Below are 14237 nucleotides of genomic sequence, written 5' to 3'. Positions count from 1 at the left end.
GTTATGATGAATATGTTTTCGATTTCTATTCTCTTCTCCTTGGCGACACCACCATGCTGCATACCTCTTCTGTCTATCACTGTCGCCATAGTTTTCATACCTATAACAAAATACCAAGATTTAAAGATTCCCTACACCATCCCTTACCACCACTACACCAGTAATAGTAATATTATAACCCCATCCATTCATCTACCTGACCACATGTAGACAACGTATTGATTCAAATATCGAGAATAATAAAGAAAACATCCGCTACTCAACCTCCATATCTTCCCCCGCTTCCTTCCCCCTCTTCTTCTGCACCCACTCCACAAAATCATCCAACGCCCCGGGCCATGCCCCATCCGCACTCCACCACCCAAAGTTCTCATCCTCCAGCGTCTTCCGCATAAACACCTCCACCTGCTCCCACAGATCCTTATTCACGGGCCTCTTCCCCCTCTCCTCCAGGAACTCAATCCACCAATCCAACCACGGAGTCTTGCTCGTGTTCCACTGCACCCCGCCATTCTGCGGCGTGAAGAACAGGCGCCATTGCTCCGCCGCGATCTCGAACTGCAGATTCCGCTGGCCTTGCATGCGGCATAGGGGGAAGGTGAAGCGGTAGACGCGACGGAAGAGGTCCGGTTGGATGGGGATGCGCGCGCGCATGTCGGCGGCGTGGGCGATCATTTTGTCGAGGGAGTCGGATCTATATCCATATATTAGCTTGTATTGTATGTAGGTGGGGGTGGGATGGCGAGAGGAAGTAGGGTATTTACCCAGTTATTCTCCAGCCGTTGATAAAGCCTTCGCGGGTGAATTCGCCCATTGAGGGGGATTTGAGTAGCTCGGCAATCCCTAGGCATGCCACTTCGTCGAGGCCGACTTTGATGTCCCCGAGGTATTTCATGGCTCCTTCGATGCCGATCCCGTCGGGGTTGTCTTCTGGGGCATCTGGTGGACGTTAGTTTTAAGATTTCATGGTGGTGGGAGGGTGCGCGAACCTCTATAACTGTCGAAGATCTTGCTCAATGAGGATGTGCTACCGCCGGCACCGGAGGAGCTTTGGAAGTATCTGGAGGTGAGGTTGATATTAGCGACTGTTAGAGATCAGTTGGTTGAATCTCATGGTTGGTGAGTGTATGAAGCAGAGGATATAAGAATGCCAAGTGTGGATGATTTCTAATGCATGCTTGGATTTCAATACGCAGGCTGGGCTGGTCTCAATTGTAGCAGGATGTCCCGTTCTTCTTCGGTCTTGAGGTAGGCATTCCGCGAAGAGAGAGGTACTTGTATGATTAAAATAATTGGGAAATAGACCTCAGTGCAGCCTTCTTTAATGCACGAATTCCAGGTAAAGTGCGAGAAAATCTGAATGGAAGACGTCGATTTCGACATTTGATATCAGACATACTGCACGCTTGTTGACGTCTCTTGTCTGAAGCTGCCGCAGGTAAAACATTCTGAGGTGAGTGAAACTTGATTGACAGTCGATTTACTGCACATCGCATGCGACAGCGTGACATCTGACAGCGTCAGATTTACGACTTCGGCCGTCTCCGCCTGACGGCATGCGTTCATGTGTGGACAATGAGGTGTTTTTAGGATGGCTTTGCACCAACACCTAGCAGTACCTTGATTCAGTCCCGCTGGACGAGGGATACAGACAGATGAAACGTCGCCAGGCCTAACGTATTGAAATGACCAAGCGAGGTATAAGATGATCGGTCCCTTGAACCGCGACCGCAAGAGTGGAAACGCAATAGCATAGCAAGATGTAAAGAGAGAGAATAGAACACAAAAAAATTCTATACTCACGCATCAAGAGCTTGCTCCACATTCCAGCGAGCTGCTTTCAAGAACTATATGCATGCGAGAAGTCAGTCATGGAGGAACACGTGATGAGCGCAGATAAGACTGGTTGGACGATATGGCATCTGCGGAAGGAGAAGCAAAAGAAGCAATGAGACAATATGTACCTTTGCGGCTACTGCATCCTTTGCTTGGGTGAGGTTCACGAATTGCATTATACATTGCTTTTGAGCTGTTGAGTAAGGCGGCATGGTGGGGTGAGGCAGGCAGTGGCCTGCGGGGAAGATCCTGACTGATGGAGGGGGTGTAGGGGTTCGTCAGGATGGCAACGAGAAAGTGAAGATTGCAAAAGGTTGATAGCCGTGAACACACTAGCTACAAGGTGAGGAGTTTACAGATGTGATGTTAATCCGGCTGCTGGAATGACTGGATGGGGAAACTTCGCATCTCCGAATCGAGCTCGCTGAGCGAGAGGTGCCCGTGCACGTGCCCCGCATCTAACATCCTGCCAGCTTCAGGTCGCATCTCTCACCACCACCACTTACTCCTGCCATTCGAAGGGATTGGCTTGCTACTCGATATTCTAAGGGACCTAGAAATGTCTGCCACGCTATAGACTACTTTAATGAAGCTACGAGTGTCTAGCAGAGCCAAGGTCACATGAAACACTTGAGATAATAGATGGATAAGGTGAATTGAGAAACACTTTTCTAAATGTACAGACAGACGACTCCAGAACTCCTGCGAGAATGCCCAGGTATCTAGTATATATCTCCCATGTTCGATCCCGCGTATGCAAGGCTTTGGCTTAGGTCGTAAACAGAGTATCTTCCTAGGGGTATGTCAGCAAATTGATACCGTGGATGTGACATTTGGTCAACCTACCTCTCTCAGGTACTCTCCAATATCTGCCTGACGGAACACCACGTTGGCTGTGGGCTCCAGTCTCCGGGTTTCAGCACTCGACCGGGCAGTCACACCGAATCCCTAACGTATATCAGCCTCTGATTATCTCAATCCAGCCGAAGTCTTCTTACCAATGGCGTATCATTCATATCCATAACGATTACACCGGCATTCTCCGGGCAGTCCTCGCTGAATCTTCCGACGTGGGCCTTGGCCACGTTGGAGCCATAGAGGAACGGCATCACACCGTTCTGCTTGATCCACACCTTGTAGCGCGCATGAGGAGCGAGGACATCCAAAGCCGTAAGCTGGATTCTGAACTTTCCGGTCTTGGTGAACTTTCCGATGCAGGTTCCGAGGGTGAGGAGGTTGGCGCGAGGAATGCTGGTTGCGAGGTTCGCCAGAGAAAGTCTCAGGTAGTATACTCTGCTGCCGTGAAGACGGAAAACATAGCGGTCGTTGGCATCTTCGGAGCCAGAAGGAGGTGCGATCAGGTTGTTAAGACTCCTTCCAGTGTAGTTGGCCAACTTTTCGAACAAAGTCCGGGTTTCCTCTAAACAGAAGCGAAATAAGAATCCATGCGCGAGAATCACAACAGACGGAGATGGTTGTACCTACCTTCGGTGAGTTGACGCATCTTGCAAAATGCTTGCAGTTCACTGCAGCAAATGCGATAAACTGAATAGGTTATCAACAAGCAGGAAAGCGCAGGAAGATCTCCAGACGCGATTGCGATGCAGCCTTTGTAAGTCGAAGCTCCGCGGGAACAAAAATTCTAGACAAGGTGGAGCGGCCGCCTTTAGCGTCCAGGTCTTGGCACCGCAGAAAAAAAGTTTCGGACGGTCAACCCGCGCAAACAACTTGCCGCTATCACACCCCAGAAAATACCCCAGGCACCTCAAGATGGCTCCTGCACGTACGACTAAAAGGAGACGGGTGAGCCCTCCTGAAGATGAAGAACGTGGCTCCAAATCCTCTGGTGGTGCGTCTGCCAGCGACTTCTACAACAATGCCGCCGAGTGGGACCTTGAACAAGACTATGAGCAGCGGCCGCGCAAATTGGGCAAGAAGGACAAGGAACAGACGAGATTGCCTATAAAGACCGCGGAAGGTATACAGACTGTGGCAGAACCGGAACCTGAGCCGGAGGCTGAAGAATCCGACAGCTTTTTGGGTACCGACGACGACGAGGATATGGAGGATGCGGATTCCGATGAAGATGAGGAAGAGATTGAAGAAGAAAAGCCAAAGATTCCTTTGAAGCTGCAAATTATCCAGACCAAGGAGGAACTTGCACGGCTTGCTATGTTAATCAACGAAGATCCGGAAGAGAACATGCCGCTGTTCAAGACAATGGCCGACATCGTGGAGAGGGGAGAGCATGTTGCGATCCAGAAACTGGCTCTTGCCGCCCAGGCCGCAGTTTACAAGGACGTTATTCCTGGCTATCGAATCCGACCCCTCGGCGACGAAGACATGTCCGCGAAAATTTCCAAGGAAGTGCGCAAGCTACGGACATTCGAACAATCCCTTCTTTCGAACTACAAGCATTACATTCAGAAGCTGGTGGAGCTCACGAAACCAGCCAAGAAGGATGCCCCCCAGGTGGACCCCGGCTTGAAAAGCATTGCGATTAACTGCGCCTGCAACCTGCTCCTTTCCGTGGCTCATTTCAACTTCCGTAGCGAGCTCCTGAAGATCCTCGTCAACCGCCTCGCCCGGAAACAAGTCGATGCCGATTTCGTCAAATGCCGCGAGACGATGGAAGAGGTTTTTATAAGGGATGAGGATGGAGTTGTGTCACTCGAGGCTGTCCGCCTGCTGTCGAAGATGATGAAGGCGAAGGAATTCCGCATCAATGAGACCGTCCTGGATACCTTCCTCCACCTCCGTCTGCTGTCCGAATTCTCCCGCAAGGCGTCAAGAGACAGGATCGATCGCGAAGAAGAAGAGGAGACCCCGCAATTCGGTAAGAAGCCCAAGCAGAAGCGTGAGTTCCGCACCAAGCGGGAACGCAAGGTCCAGAAGGAGCGCAAGGCAGTCGAGAAGGATATGAAGGAGGCCGACGCCTTGGTGTCCCACGAGGAGAGAGACAAGAATCAAGCAGAGACATTGAAGCTCGTCTTCGGTGTCTACTTCCGAATCCTCAAGCTCCGCATTCCGAAGCTCATGGGCCCCGTTCTCGAGGGTCTTGCCAAGTACGCCCACCTGATCAACCAGGACTTCTTCGGTGACTTGCTGGAAGCACTGAAGGACCTGATCGGCCATGCCGATCGAGCCGAGGAAGAAGAGGACGAGACAGAAGAAACCGATGATGCGGAGCCAGCTACGACACGCGACGCCCAGCGCGAAGCCCTCCTTTGTACCGTCACTGCCTTCGCACTTCTGGAAGGACAAGACGCCAGCAAGGCCGCCAGCACACTCCACCTCGACCTGAGTTTCTTCGTAAAACATCTCTACCGCTCTCTCTACAACCTCTCCATCAATCCCGACGTCGAATACAACCCCGACAAATCCCTCCGCCTCCCCGACCCCAACTCCCCCGAAGCGAACCCGGCCTGGCGATCCAGGAAGAAGGTCAACTTCCAGACGCCCATGGTTCTGCTCCTTCGTTGCTTGCAGTCTACACTTATATCCCGCGCACATGGAATGCCCCCTCCTGTCCGACTAGGCAGTTTCTCCAAGCGACTGATGACGACTTCGCTTCAACTGCCCGAGAAGTCCGCCCTCGCGACACTGTCGCTCATGAACCAGGTGGCCAAGCACAACGCACGTCGCATCTCCTCGCTGTGGCACAGTGATGAGCGCAAGGGAGACGGTGTGTTCAATGCGTACGCTACCGACATTGAGGCGACCAATGTCTTCGCGGGCACGATCTGGGAGGGAGAGTTGTTGCGCCAGCATTACTGTCCTCAAGTTCGGGATGCCGCTCTGGATGTAGAGAAAATGATTGCGACGCGGAAATAGAGTCATTGTTTAATTAGCGGGTCAATTTTATCTTTCTTACACCTTTTTCTTACTACTACTTCACTTGCCGTTTCGAACTTTTTTTCATTATCATTATCATATTATCTTTATCTGTTCATCATTCCCATAGAACATCCGATACCCGGTAAAATGAAACAAATGAACAAATGAGAAACCCCGCCAACTCCTATTTTTTAAACGTTTCCATGCGTTTTCCCATCCTGAATTCATATGTAATTCCTCAGAACACCAGTGACTCCTCATCCTATCGTAAACTCATAATACCCGCTCAATCAACTGCAAGCAACAAACCAACGAAAAAGCAACATAACATCGCTCGTCATGATACCATAAGTCATAAATCCATGACATCGTCCACCTCATAATTGAAAAAAGAAAACACAAGCAAAAATTGAAACTGACAGACAGTCAGCCATTCCACTATCATCATACCTTCATCGAATCTTCATCACTCCTCCACCCTCTCCAACGTTCCACTTCGATGTCTTCCAGACCCCTCCCTCTTCCGTCCAAGCCCAGCATTATTAGGAGGAACCAAAGTAAGCGGAGCCGGACGATGAGGTCTCACAACACCAGCAGCAGCAGCAGCAGCAGCAGCAGCAGCAGCACCGCCCTGCGAAGAAGAGGACCCGGTAGGAGTATGATTACCCAAGCTAGAAGCAGGCACGGGATGTCTGAAGATCGGATACGGGTTATCAAAGCCTGCTGGGGTAGAGGCCGAGTTCGAGCTGCGGGATGGCAAAATTGGCAACCGGTTCTTGTAGACGTCTGGGAGAGGCCAGCCGTGGAGAGTAGGAGGTGATGAGGAGACACCGTTATCGTATGAGGGAGTGGTAAGAGTATTTGAAGCGCTGATTGAAGTGTGAGATTTAGACAGCTTGAGCACACCGGGACGTCGAGCAGGAGTTGGATTTGGAGTCGTCAGCATGGCCAGTTGCTGCTTTTCGAGACGGATGCGTTCGAGATCTCGCTCGATGAGGTTTCTGCGCTGCTCGGGGGTGCGGTGGAGTGGGTGGATGGTGCTGGGGTCGACAGATGATTCCTGGTTGGAAGTGGGTGTAGTAAGCTTGGTGTTGTCGACAACCTGAGGTTTGTTCTTGTTCTCCTGTGCCTTGTTGTTGTCACCAGCTTGGTGCTTGTTCTCCTGCGTGCGGCTGGCGTTATTGTCACTGTCACGGTGACGACGCAGGTTAAAGAAGCTGCGTTTGGATGCAGGTTTCTCCATCTTGGGCTGTGCAGCAGGAGTGAGAAGAGCTTCGGCTTGTTCGATTGCAGGCACAAGCAAGTCTGGGAGATCAAGAAAGGTGGATGCCTTTGGAGTCGGGGATCCTGAAGAGTCTGCATAATCATCTTTCCAGGCAACACGCTTTTCAGTGACTTGGTGCTGATGGTCTCTGGCGCTCAGGTAAGCGGAGGACGTGCTATTCACAAGACTGGCACTGCGTAACACGGTCGACGGGGCTGCTTGTTTTCTTTCTTCTTTTTTCTCTTGCTCAGATTTCTTCTTCATTTTCTTCTCATCATCCTTTGCATCTTCTTTTTTCTGCAGCATCTTGTCCATCCCATCTTTCTGCTCGCTCAAGTCTCGGTTCACCAACACAGGAAACGACGGGCCCTGCAGCCCAGCACTGGGGGTCAAGATGCCCTCAGATGCTGGGTTGCCAGGGCCAAGCTTACCCTCCTCTTGGAGGTCGTATCTGAGCTTGCCAAACTCCTCGTGGATCGCAGTAATGATCTTTGACTTGATGACGCGCACTTCGCGACGCAACGTGTCGATATGGGCCCTGACATCCGCGACGGCCGTCTGCGCCTCCCTGAGTAGCTCAGTCTGAGCAGCCGCTTTCTTGTTGATGGCCTGAGCTAGGTCAACCATCGTATCCACATGGCGAAGAACTTGGTCCATGTGCCAGTTGTTTTTGTCCTCGAACGTCTTGACGAGTTTACTGGCCGCATGTTGCACGTGGAAATGGAGCTGCTCTACGTGCGAAGCAAGTTGCTCCTCCAGCGCCGCCGTGTTTTGATACTCCGGGTCTGGCGGCATAGGGGCGAAGCCACCCCGACCAGTGGAACCCATGAGCTGCGCTTTATCGACGGGGACATAGTCGCTAGGCGATTCATCAGGACCAGCGTGGAATGTCGACGCAGGAGACGCCAATGACGACAGACGGGTGTCGGAACCTTTCTTGACGGACGAGTCACTGTCCCGGGTTGGCGTGAGCGAAATGACATCCTCAACGCTGGTCACCCCGTAATCGCGACGTGGCAGATCCGACATTCTATCAGACAAGGCCGTCTCGTACACCGATGGAGAGTACATGCGTGCAGCTTCGCTCTCGCGGACCGTGGAAGCCGCACTTTTGGGAGACGCCGGCTCAGCTGCGTAACTGCAAGCGCGCTGAGGTGTATTGACGACCTCGGGCAGTCTGCTGTTTCTGTATTCTCCTGTTCGGGCAGCTGGCGACGATCCGCTCAGGAGAACGGCATCGAGCAGGTTAGAAGCAGGTCCCTCTTCGGCGTCGTTGCTGTGGATGAGGGTATGTCTGAACTTAGTACCCAGTTCAGACATACGCTCACCACCGACACCACCCGCAATACCATCTTTCATGGGTGTTCTCACAGAAGAATCTGACACCTTTCTGAAATCCTTGAGACAATCATCCAACCGAATCACACTTGACTCTCGCGACAGCGACTCCGAACCCACCTCCATCACCCTAGGTCTGGGAGTATACAGCCTCTCGACTTCGAAATTGTTCCCCTTTCCAGCAAAAGGATCTGAAGATGAAGAATCCCGGAGTATAGTGATTTTCGGCATCGTACTTGCCGGTGGGACGTCCTTGCGAAACTCCTTCTTCAGATCCTTCAAACTGAGCTTGGCCTTTAGAGCCTTGAAGGTTGATTTCTTGTCCGACTTTTTCTCACCAGCTGATGCCGCCGCCGCTGCCAAACGGCCCGGTTCAGTGAACGAGCGTTTCTTAGCAATGCTTCTGCTCCAGAGACTTCCACTTCCGCTTCCACTGGCAGGGATGCTAGGGGAAGAGGAGAGAGAGTCGTTTACGATCGAGTTGGCTCGAGCAGTGCGAGGATTTGGCATTGGCAGAGCAAGGTCGGAGTCGAAGTCTAATTTGCCGAGATCTGGCGAGATCGTTTTAACTGTTTCTTTCTGTTAGCTTTCTTTCTTTCTTTTCCTTTGATTTGTGACAGAGAAGGAGAGGATTTACCGATTTTCAAGGACGAGAGACTCCCCTGCTCAGTATCACCGCTCAGTCTCATCTGTTCTCTCTCCCTGGCACGTCGAAGAGCCCAAGCGTTTCCGTCCTTGAAGGACATGATGAAGAAGCACTGTGTGCTGAACATTCATGGGCATGTTAGCTGTGTATGTTCCTTTCTTTATCGCTTTTCTCCTTTTAAGATTCAGAAATCCCCAGGGTCGAACAAGTAACTCACCAGCTTTATCACGTCTATTCTGTGGATGGAACCGGACTCTGTATCTAGCACCGTGAGCACTCTGATCCTCTATCCTAGGATACTTAATGAATCTCAAGAAGAGGATAAAGTAATACTATACCTTTGCCAATATCGAATTAAAGATTAGAACCCTTCCCTTCGTTGGCCTTCTCGTTCGCTCGTTCACGCAACCGCTGGTAGAGCTGAGCTGAACGAAAAAGGATCAGAAGGAACGTAGCACGGTAAATCACAGCAGGACGCATTGACGAGTAAGCAGAGTGAACAAGGATCTTGATGATGCGTATCGACGACTAAGCGTAGTGAACAAGTAAGTTCTATCTGTATCTGGATGATGATGAATCGTATCGTGAGAATGAACTGGAACGAGACGCGACAGAACGTAACACGAGATGGATTTCCAGGATGAGAAGAAGAAACAGACGTGAGTAGGTAAACATCTCGACGTTTGAGATGTGTTTTGTATGTATGCATGTTTGCATGTTCTTTGAGGGTCAGTGTTACGATTTCTACTACTGTGGTTTTGCTGGACGGGTTTGGAGATACTTGTGGTTGTTAGGGCCAGTGAATGAGCACTGGGTCTAGGTGTTGTCTGGTAGATATCGCTGGTGGGTTTGAGGCAGGGTGGCTGGGAGGCAGAGAGAGGGTGGTGGATTAGTGTGAATGGATTATATGCTACTTGCTCTAGATGGTCTGGAGGTCTGTGGGTGGATGTGAGGTGTGAGGTGTGAGGTATGAGGGTTGCAATGTGCAATGTGCAATGTGCAATGTGCTGGGAGATCGGGTTCTAAGGTAAATTGATATCTGTATCTATAAGGTAGCTCTGTTTTAGGTTGGGTCTGTAGCTGATTGTTGCGATGTTATTGTAGTATTGGGTGTATAGTATCTAGATGATGTAGATCTAAGGTTCGGTGTGAAGAGGAGACTACAATGCAAGCTTGACTCGCTTGATTGTTCTGGTGTTTCAGTGATTTCTCTCGCTTTGCAGATGTGTAAATGGAAACTTAGATGCGGAACGGGCTTCCTTCTCCAGGAAATACCGGTTTCAACGCAGACCCGGGTATTGGGAGAATATTACAAGGGGAATGCTCGAAAATCATATTAGATCCTTCGAGTACAGACAGGGAGAGCTACAACAAGCCTAAAGAGTTTGTAGGTTAAGGTCTAAGAACCTAAATGAAGACCAGATCCTTCTAAATGAATATCAAGAGTCTCACGAACAATATCTAAAATCATATCATTATATCATATCATCATGCACATCATTACATACTGGCAGAAAACTGCAACAGAACTACTACCAATCTGACAAAAGGAACGAACGATTGAAGATGCGGAATCAAATATTCAGACAATTTGAGAGGAGAGCGAAAAACAGCTCGACAGCAGAATACCAAATACAGGGGAATCGATGGACAATTGGTGGGCGCGCAAACTCGGCAACTTCGAACAATCATCGGGTATATGCATGCCAAACAAATGCTAGCAATGGGGCAGCAAAAACGCTCATCAAGAACAGATTCCTGAACCATATTAGCTTTGGCAACCACAATCATGAACAATAAACGTCTCGGTCTTCAACACCCGACACGACTCTACTGGTTGTTCCTTCCACGACGACGGAACGGCGAGAAGATAGCCCCAAAGAAATTGGTGAACACAGCCCGGAGGATGGTCTTAAACCAGCTGTCATGTTTACGGTTCAGAGAAACAGCTGTGACTGACCGGTTTTGACTTTGGGCACGATCTTCCTCGTCGCCCTTGGTGGCAACTGCCTTGTCGGCAGCATTCTCGGACGGCGCGGCGGGCTCGGCGGTGGCGGGCTGGGGCTCGGTAGCCTTCTTGGTCTGCTCCTCGGCATCGTCTTCAACATGCGGCTGTTGGTTAGATGCAGATGCCTGTTCCGTAGAAGGCGCCTCGGTAACCGCTGTGACAGGGTCAGCTTCATATTCGGTAACTCCCAGCTGATTCGCTGCAGGACATGGGGAACCCTTACGCTCGGTAGGCTTGTGGTCGGCGACGACTGCCTTGTCTGTGTTCTCAGGCTGGACGGGATCTTGCTTGGACTCGACGTGCTCGGGAACAACTTCGGATTCCTTGTGAGTGGCCGCATACACTCCGGCGGTAATGGCAGCACCGGCAGCAACCGTAGCAACACCTGCGCCCAGAACTTCAGGGCTGAAGATGCTGTCCTTTGCAGACTCCTCAGGAGCGGTCTCCTTGGCCGTCTCAGGAATAGGCTCTTCATGTGTTGACACAGTGTTGGCCTCAACAGGAGCCTCGACCTCGGTAGGCACAGGCACTTCCTTGGCTTGAGGCTCAGCTGGGGCTGGCTCACTGACAGTTTCAACCTGGACAGGTTCCTCCTTCTCGACACTAACAGCCTCAGCAACTTCGGCCTTAGGGGATTCCTCGGTAGCAGCTGGCTCGACGACAGTCTCAACTGCAGCCGGCTCATCCTTAGGCGCGTGCACCGGCTCGGTAACCTGCTCCTCGACCTGTGCAACAGCTTCCTCCGCAGCCTTCTGCTCCTGTGGCTCTACAGCCTTGACCGTTTCTTCGTGGGTCTCAGGGGCAGGCTCTGCGGGAGCAACCTCCTTCTCCTTCTCAACTGGAGCCTCAGTAGCTTCAGCGGTTGCAGCCTCAGGCTCCTGAACAGCTGGCTCAGCAACCTTGTCGACAACCTCCGCCGCCGCGACTGCAGCAACTGCAGCAACAGTAGCCTCAGCAACAGCCTCCTTCTCAGAGTGCTCGGGCACCGACTCGGCTGCCGCATGTTCTTGGGCAACTTCCGCTACCGGCTCTTCAACAGTCTCCTTTTCAGCCTCTTGAGCCGCAGGCGCCTCGACAGCAGGCTCCTCAACGGCAGCCTCCTCGGCCGGCTCCTGAATCACAGGCTCCTCGACAACCTCCTTGGCGGCGGGCTCTTCGACAACAGCCTCCTTGACAGGTTCTTCGACAGCTGGCTCTTCGGCAGCTGGCTCCTCAGCGACGACCTCCTTCACAACAGGCTCCTCGACAACCTCCTTGGCGGCGGGCTCTTCGACAACAGCCTCCTTAACAGATTCCTCGACGACGGGCTCTTCGGTGACTGGTTCCGTGGCAGCAGGCTCCTCAGCGACGACCTCCTTGGCGGCGGGCTCTTCGACAACAGGCTCTTCGACAGCAGGCTCTTCGACAGCAGGCTCTTCGACAGCAGGCTCTTCGACAGCAGGCTCTTCGACAGCAGGCTCTTCGACAGCAGGCTCTTCGACAGCAGGCTCTTCGACAGCAGGCTCTTCGACAGCAGGCTCTTCGACAGCAGGCTCCTCAACGACTACCTCCTTAACAGGTTCCTCTACAGCAGGTTCTTCGACAACAGCCTCCTCAACAGCTTCCTCAATAGGCTCTTCGGTGACTGGCTCAGTTTCCTTGGTCGACTGGTTGTCAAAGACGATCTCGTCTCCGGCAGTTGTAGCGACAGTAGACTCGGCCAAGTTGGAGGATTCGTCCGTCGACTCGTCTGCGACAGGGTCCTCACTGGGCTCCTCGGTCGGCTGAGATTCCTGAACAGCAGGCTCCTCCGCGGTTGGCTCCTTGGTAGTTTCCTTGGGGACGGATTCTTCAGGCTTGGTCTCTGCGACGACTTCCTCCACTGATTCTTCAGCAGCCGGGGCTTCAGCAGCATGCTCAGGTTCTTCAGCAACCGCCTCCTTGGCCTCAGCGGCAACCTCAACAGTCTCCTGCGACTCGGGAGCTGCGGGAGCAGCTTCTTCATGAGCAGGCTCCTCATGTGCAGCCGTCACTTCAGGCACGTCTTCCTTGGCGGGTTCTTCTTCCTGAACTGTCTTCTCTGCCACTGGTTCCTCGACGACCGGCTCTTCAACAGCCGGCTGCTCGGAAACTTCCTCGGGCTGAATCTCTTGAGCAGACTGTTCGACGACAGGCTCCGGCGCGGATTCCTCGGTCTCTGTAGCGGTTACCTCAGGGGCTGACTCCTCAACGACTGGCTTCTCAGCAGCCGGCTCCTCAGCCTCTGTAGTGGCGGCTTCAGCAGCAGGCTCCTGAGCAGGCTCTTCAGCAACATCCTTGGCTGCAGTCTCCGCGGCCGGTTCCTCAACTGCAGACTGAGGGGCGGTCTCTTCAACGGTCTCCGAAACGATGGCCTCAGCAGCGGGCTCTTCCGCAACCGCCTTAGCCACTGCTTCCTCCGCAGCAAGTTCCTTGGGAGACTCCTCAGCTGTCTCTGGAACAGAGGCCTCGACAACCGGTTCTTCGGCGGCAGGCTGCTCAGCCACCGGCTCCTCGACAGCCGAGTCAACCTTGGCAGCTTCCTCAGCCACTTCGCTGGTCGAAGTCTCGACAGGTGCCTCTTCCGCAACAGTTTCAGTCACTACCTCCTTGGCAGGAACGTCTTGAGCAGGAGTTTCTGTGGTCTCCTCGGCCGGGGCATCAGCAGTAGCCTGTTCGGTAACAGGCTCGTTAGAAGACTCCTGTTGGACAGGTTCCTCCTTGGCAACTTCCTCGGTGGTTTCCGCGATCTGTTCGATGGGTTCCTCTGTCGGCTTCTCCGTGACCGGTGGCTCGGCATTTTCGGTGGTTGCTTCCGTGGGGTGCTCCTCTGCGGGCTCAGCAGACTTTTCCTCCGTCTCGGTCGAAGTTTCGACTGCACCTTCAGCAACCTCCTGTTCAGCTGGCTCCTCTGTCTTGGGCTCCTCCACCTTCTCCACAGTAGACTCAGCGTGCGCTTCTTCCGCAGATGGCTCAGTGGGCTTATCAGCAACTGGGGTCTCGGTAGCCACCTCCGCGGTCTGTTCAGAAACAGTGTTCTCGGGGACAGATTCTTCGACAGCGGCTTCGGAAGCTTGAGGGACAGCGGATTCCTCTGCTGGTTGTTCCACAGCGTCCTTGTCGGTAACGGATTCCGTGGTCTGCTCCTCGACAGGTGCAGATTCGACACGGGCCTCTTCGGTGGTGGGCTTGTCCGCGGTTTCTGTGCTGGGCTCGGCAGTCGAGGGTTCCGGAGTGGACTCCTCCTTGGTCACTTCCTTCGAGGGTTCTTCAACGGCGGCCTCCACGGCAGGAGTCTCCTCCAGGGGTTC

General features: G+C 52.7%; 4 protein-coding genes across 4 annotated transcripts; 1 reads left to right on the top strand and 3 right to left on the bottom strand.

Annotated features, from left to right (window-relative positions):
* Positions 1-255: 255 nt before the first annotated feature.
* An04g09120 (uncharacterized protein) lies at positions 256-2012 on the bottom strand (the record flags this gene model as incomplete). The annotated part of the gene is made up of 5 exons (XM_001402233.3): positions 256-694; positions 765-939; positions 990-1060; positions 1804-1847; positions 1965-2012. 5 exons carry the CDS (start codon positions 2010-2012, stop codon positions 256-258), a joined length of 777 nt encoding a protein of 258 aa, XP_001402270.3.
* Positions 2013-3606: 1594 nt separating this feature from the next.
* Positions 3607-5670, top strand: An04g09100 (uncharacterized protein; the record flags this gene model as incomplete). Its single annotated transcript, XM_001402232.3, has 1 exon — positions 3607-5670. The coding sequence occupies one exon, from the start codon at positions 3607-3609 to the stop codon at positions 5668-5670; it is 2064 nt and encodes a 687-aa protein (XP_001402269.1).
* A 469-nt stretch (positions 5671-6139) lies between these two features.
* An04g09090 (uncharacterized protein) lies at positions 6140-9021 on the bottom strand (the record flags this gene model as incomplete). Its single annotated transcript, XM_059747749.1, has 3 exons — positions 6140-7152; positions 7369-8844; positions 8913-9021. 3 exons carry the CDS (start codon positions 9019-9021, stop codon positions 6140-6142), a joined length of 2598 nt encoding a protein of 865 aa, XP_059600689.1.
* Positions 9022-10751: 1730 nt separating this feature from the next.
* Positions 10752-14237, bottom strand: An04g09080 (uncharacterized protein; the record flags this gene model as incomplete). Its single annotated transcript, XM_001402230.3, has 2 exons — positions 10752-11083; positions 11153-14237. Coding segments are annotated over 2 exons (3417 nt in total), but the record flags the coding sequence as incomplete, so codon positions are not given.

This window comes from Aspergillus niger (assembly GCF_000002855.4).
Source record: "Aspergillus niger supercontig An04".
Lineage (NCBI taxonomy): Eukaryota > Fungi > Ascomycota > Eurotiomycetes > Eurotiales > Aspergillaceae > Aspergillus > Aspergillus niger.
Note: the sequence above shows the minus strand (reverse complement) of the source record. Positions and strands in the feature narration are given on the sequence as shown.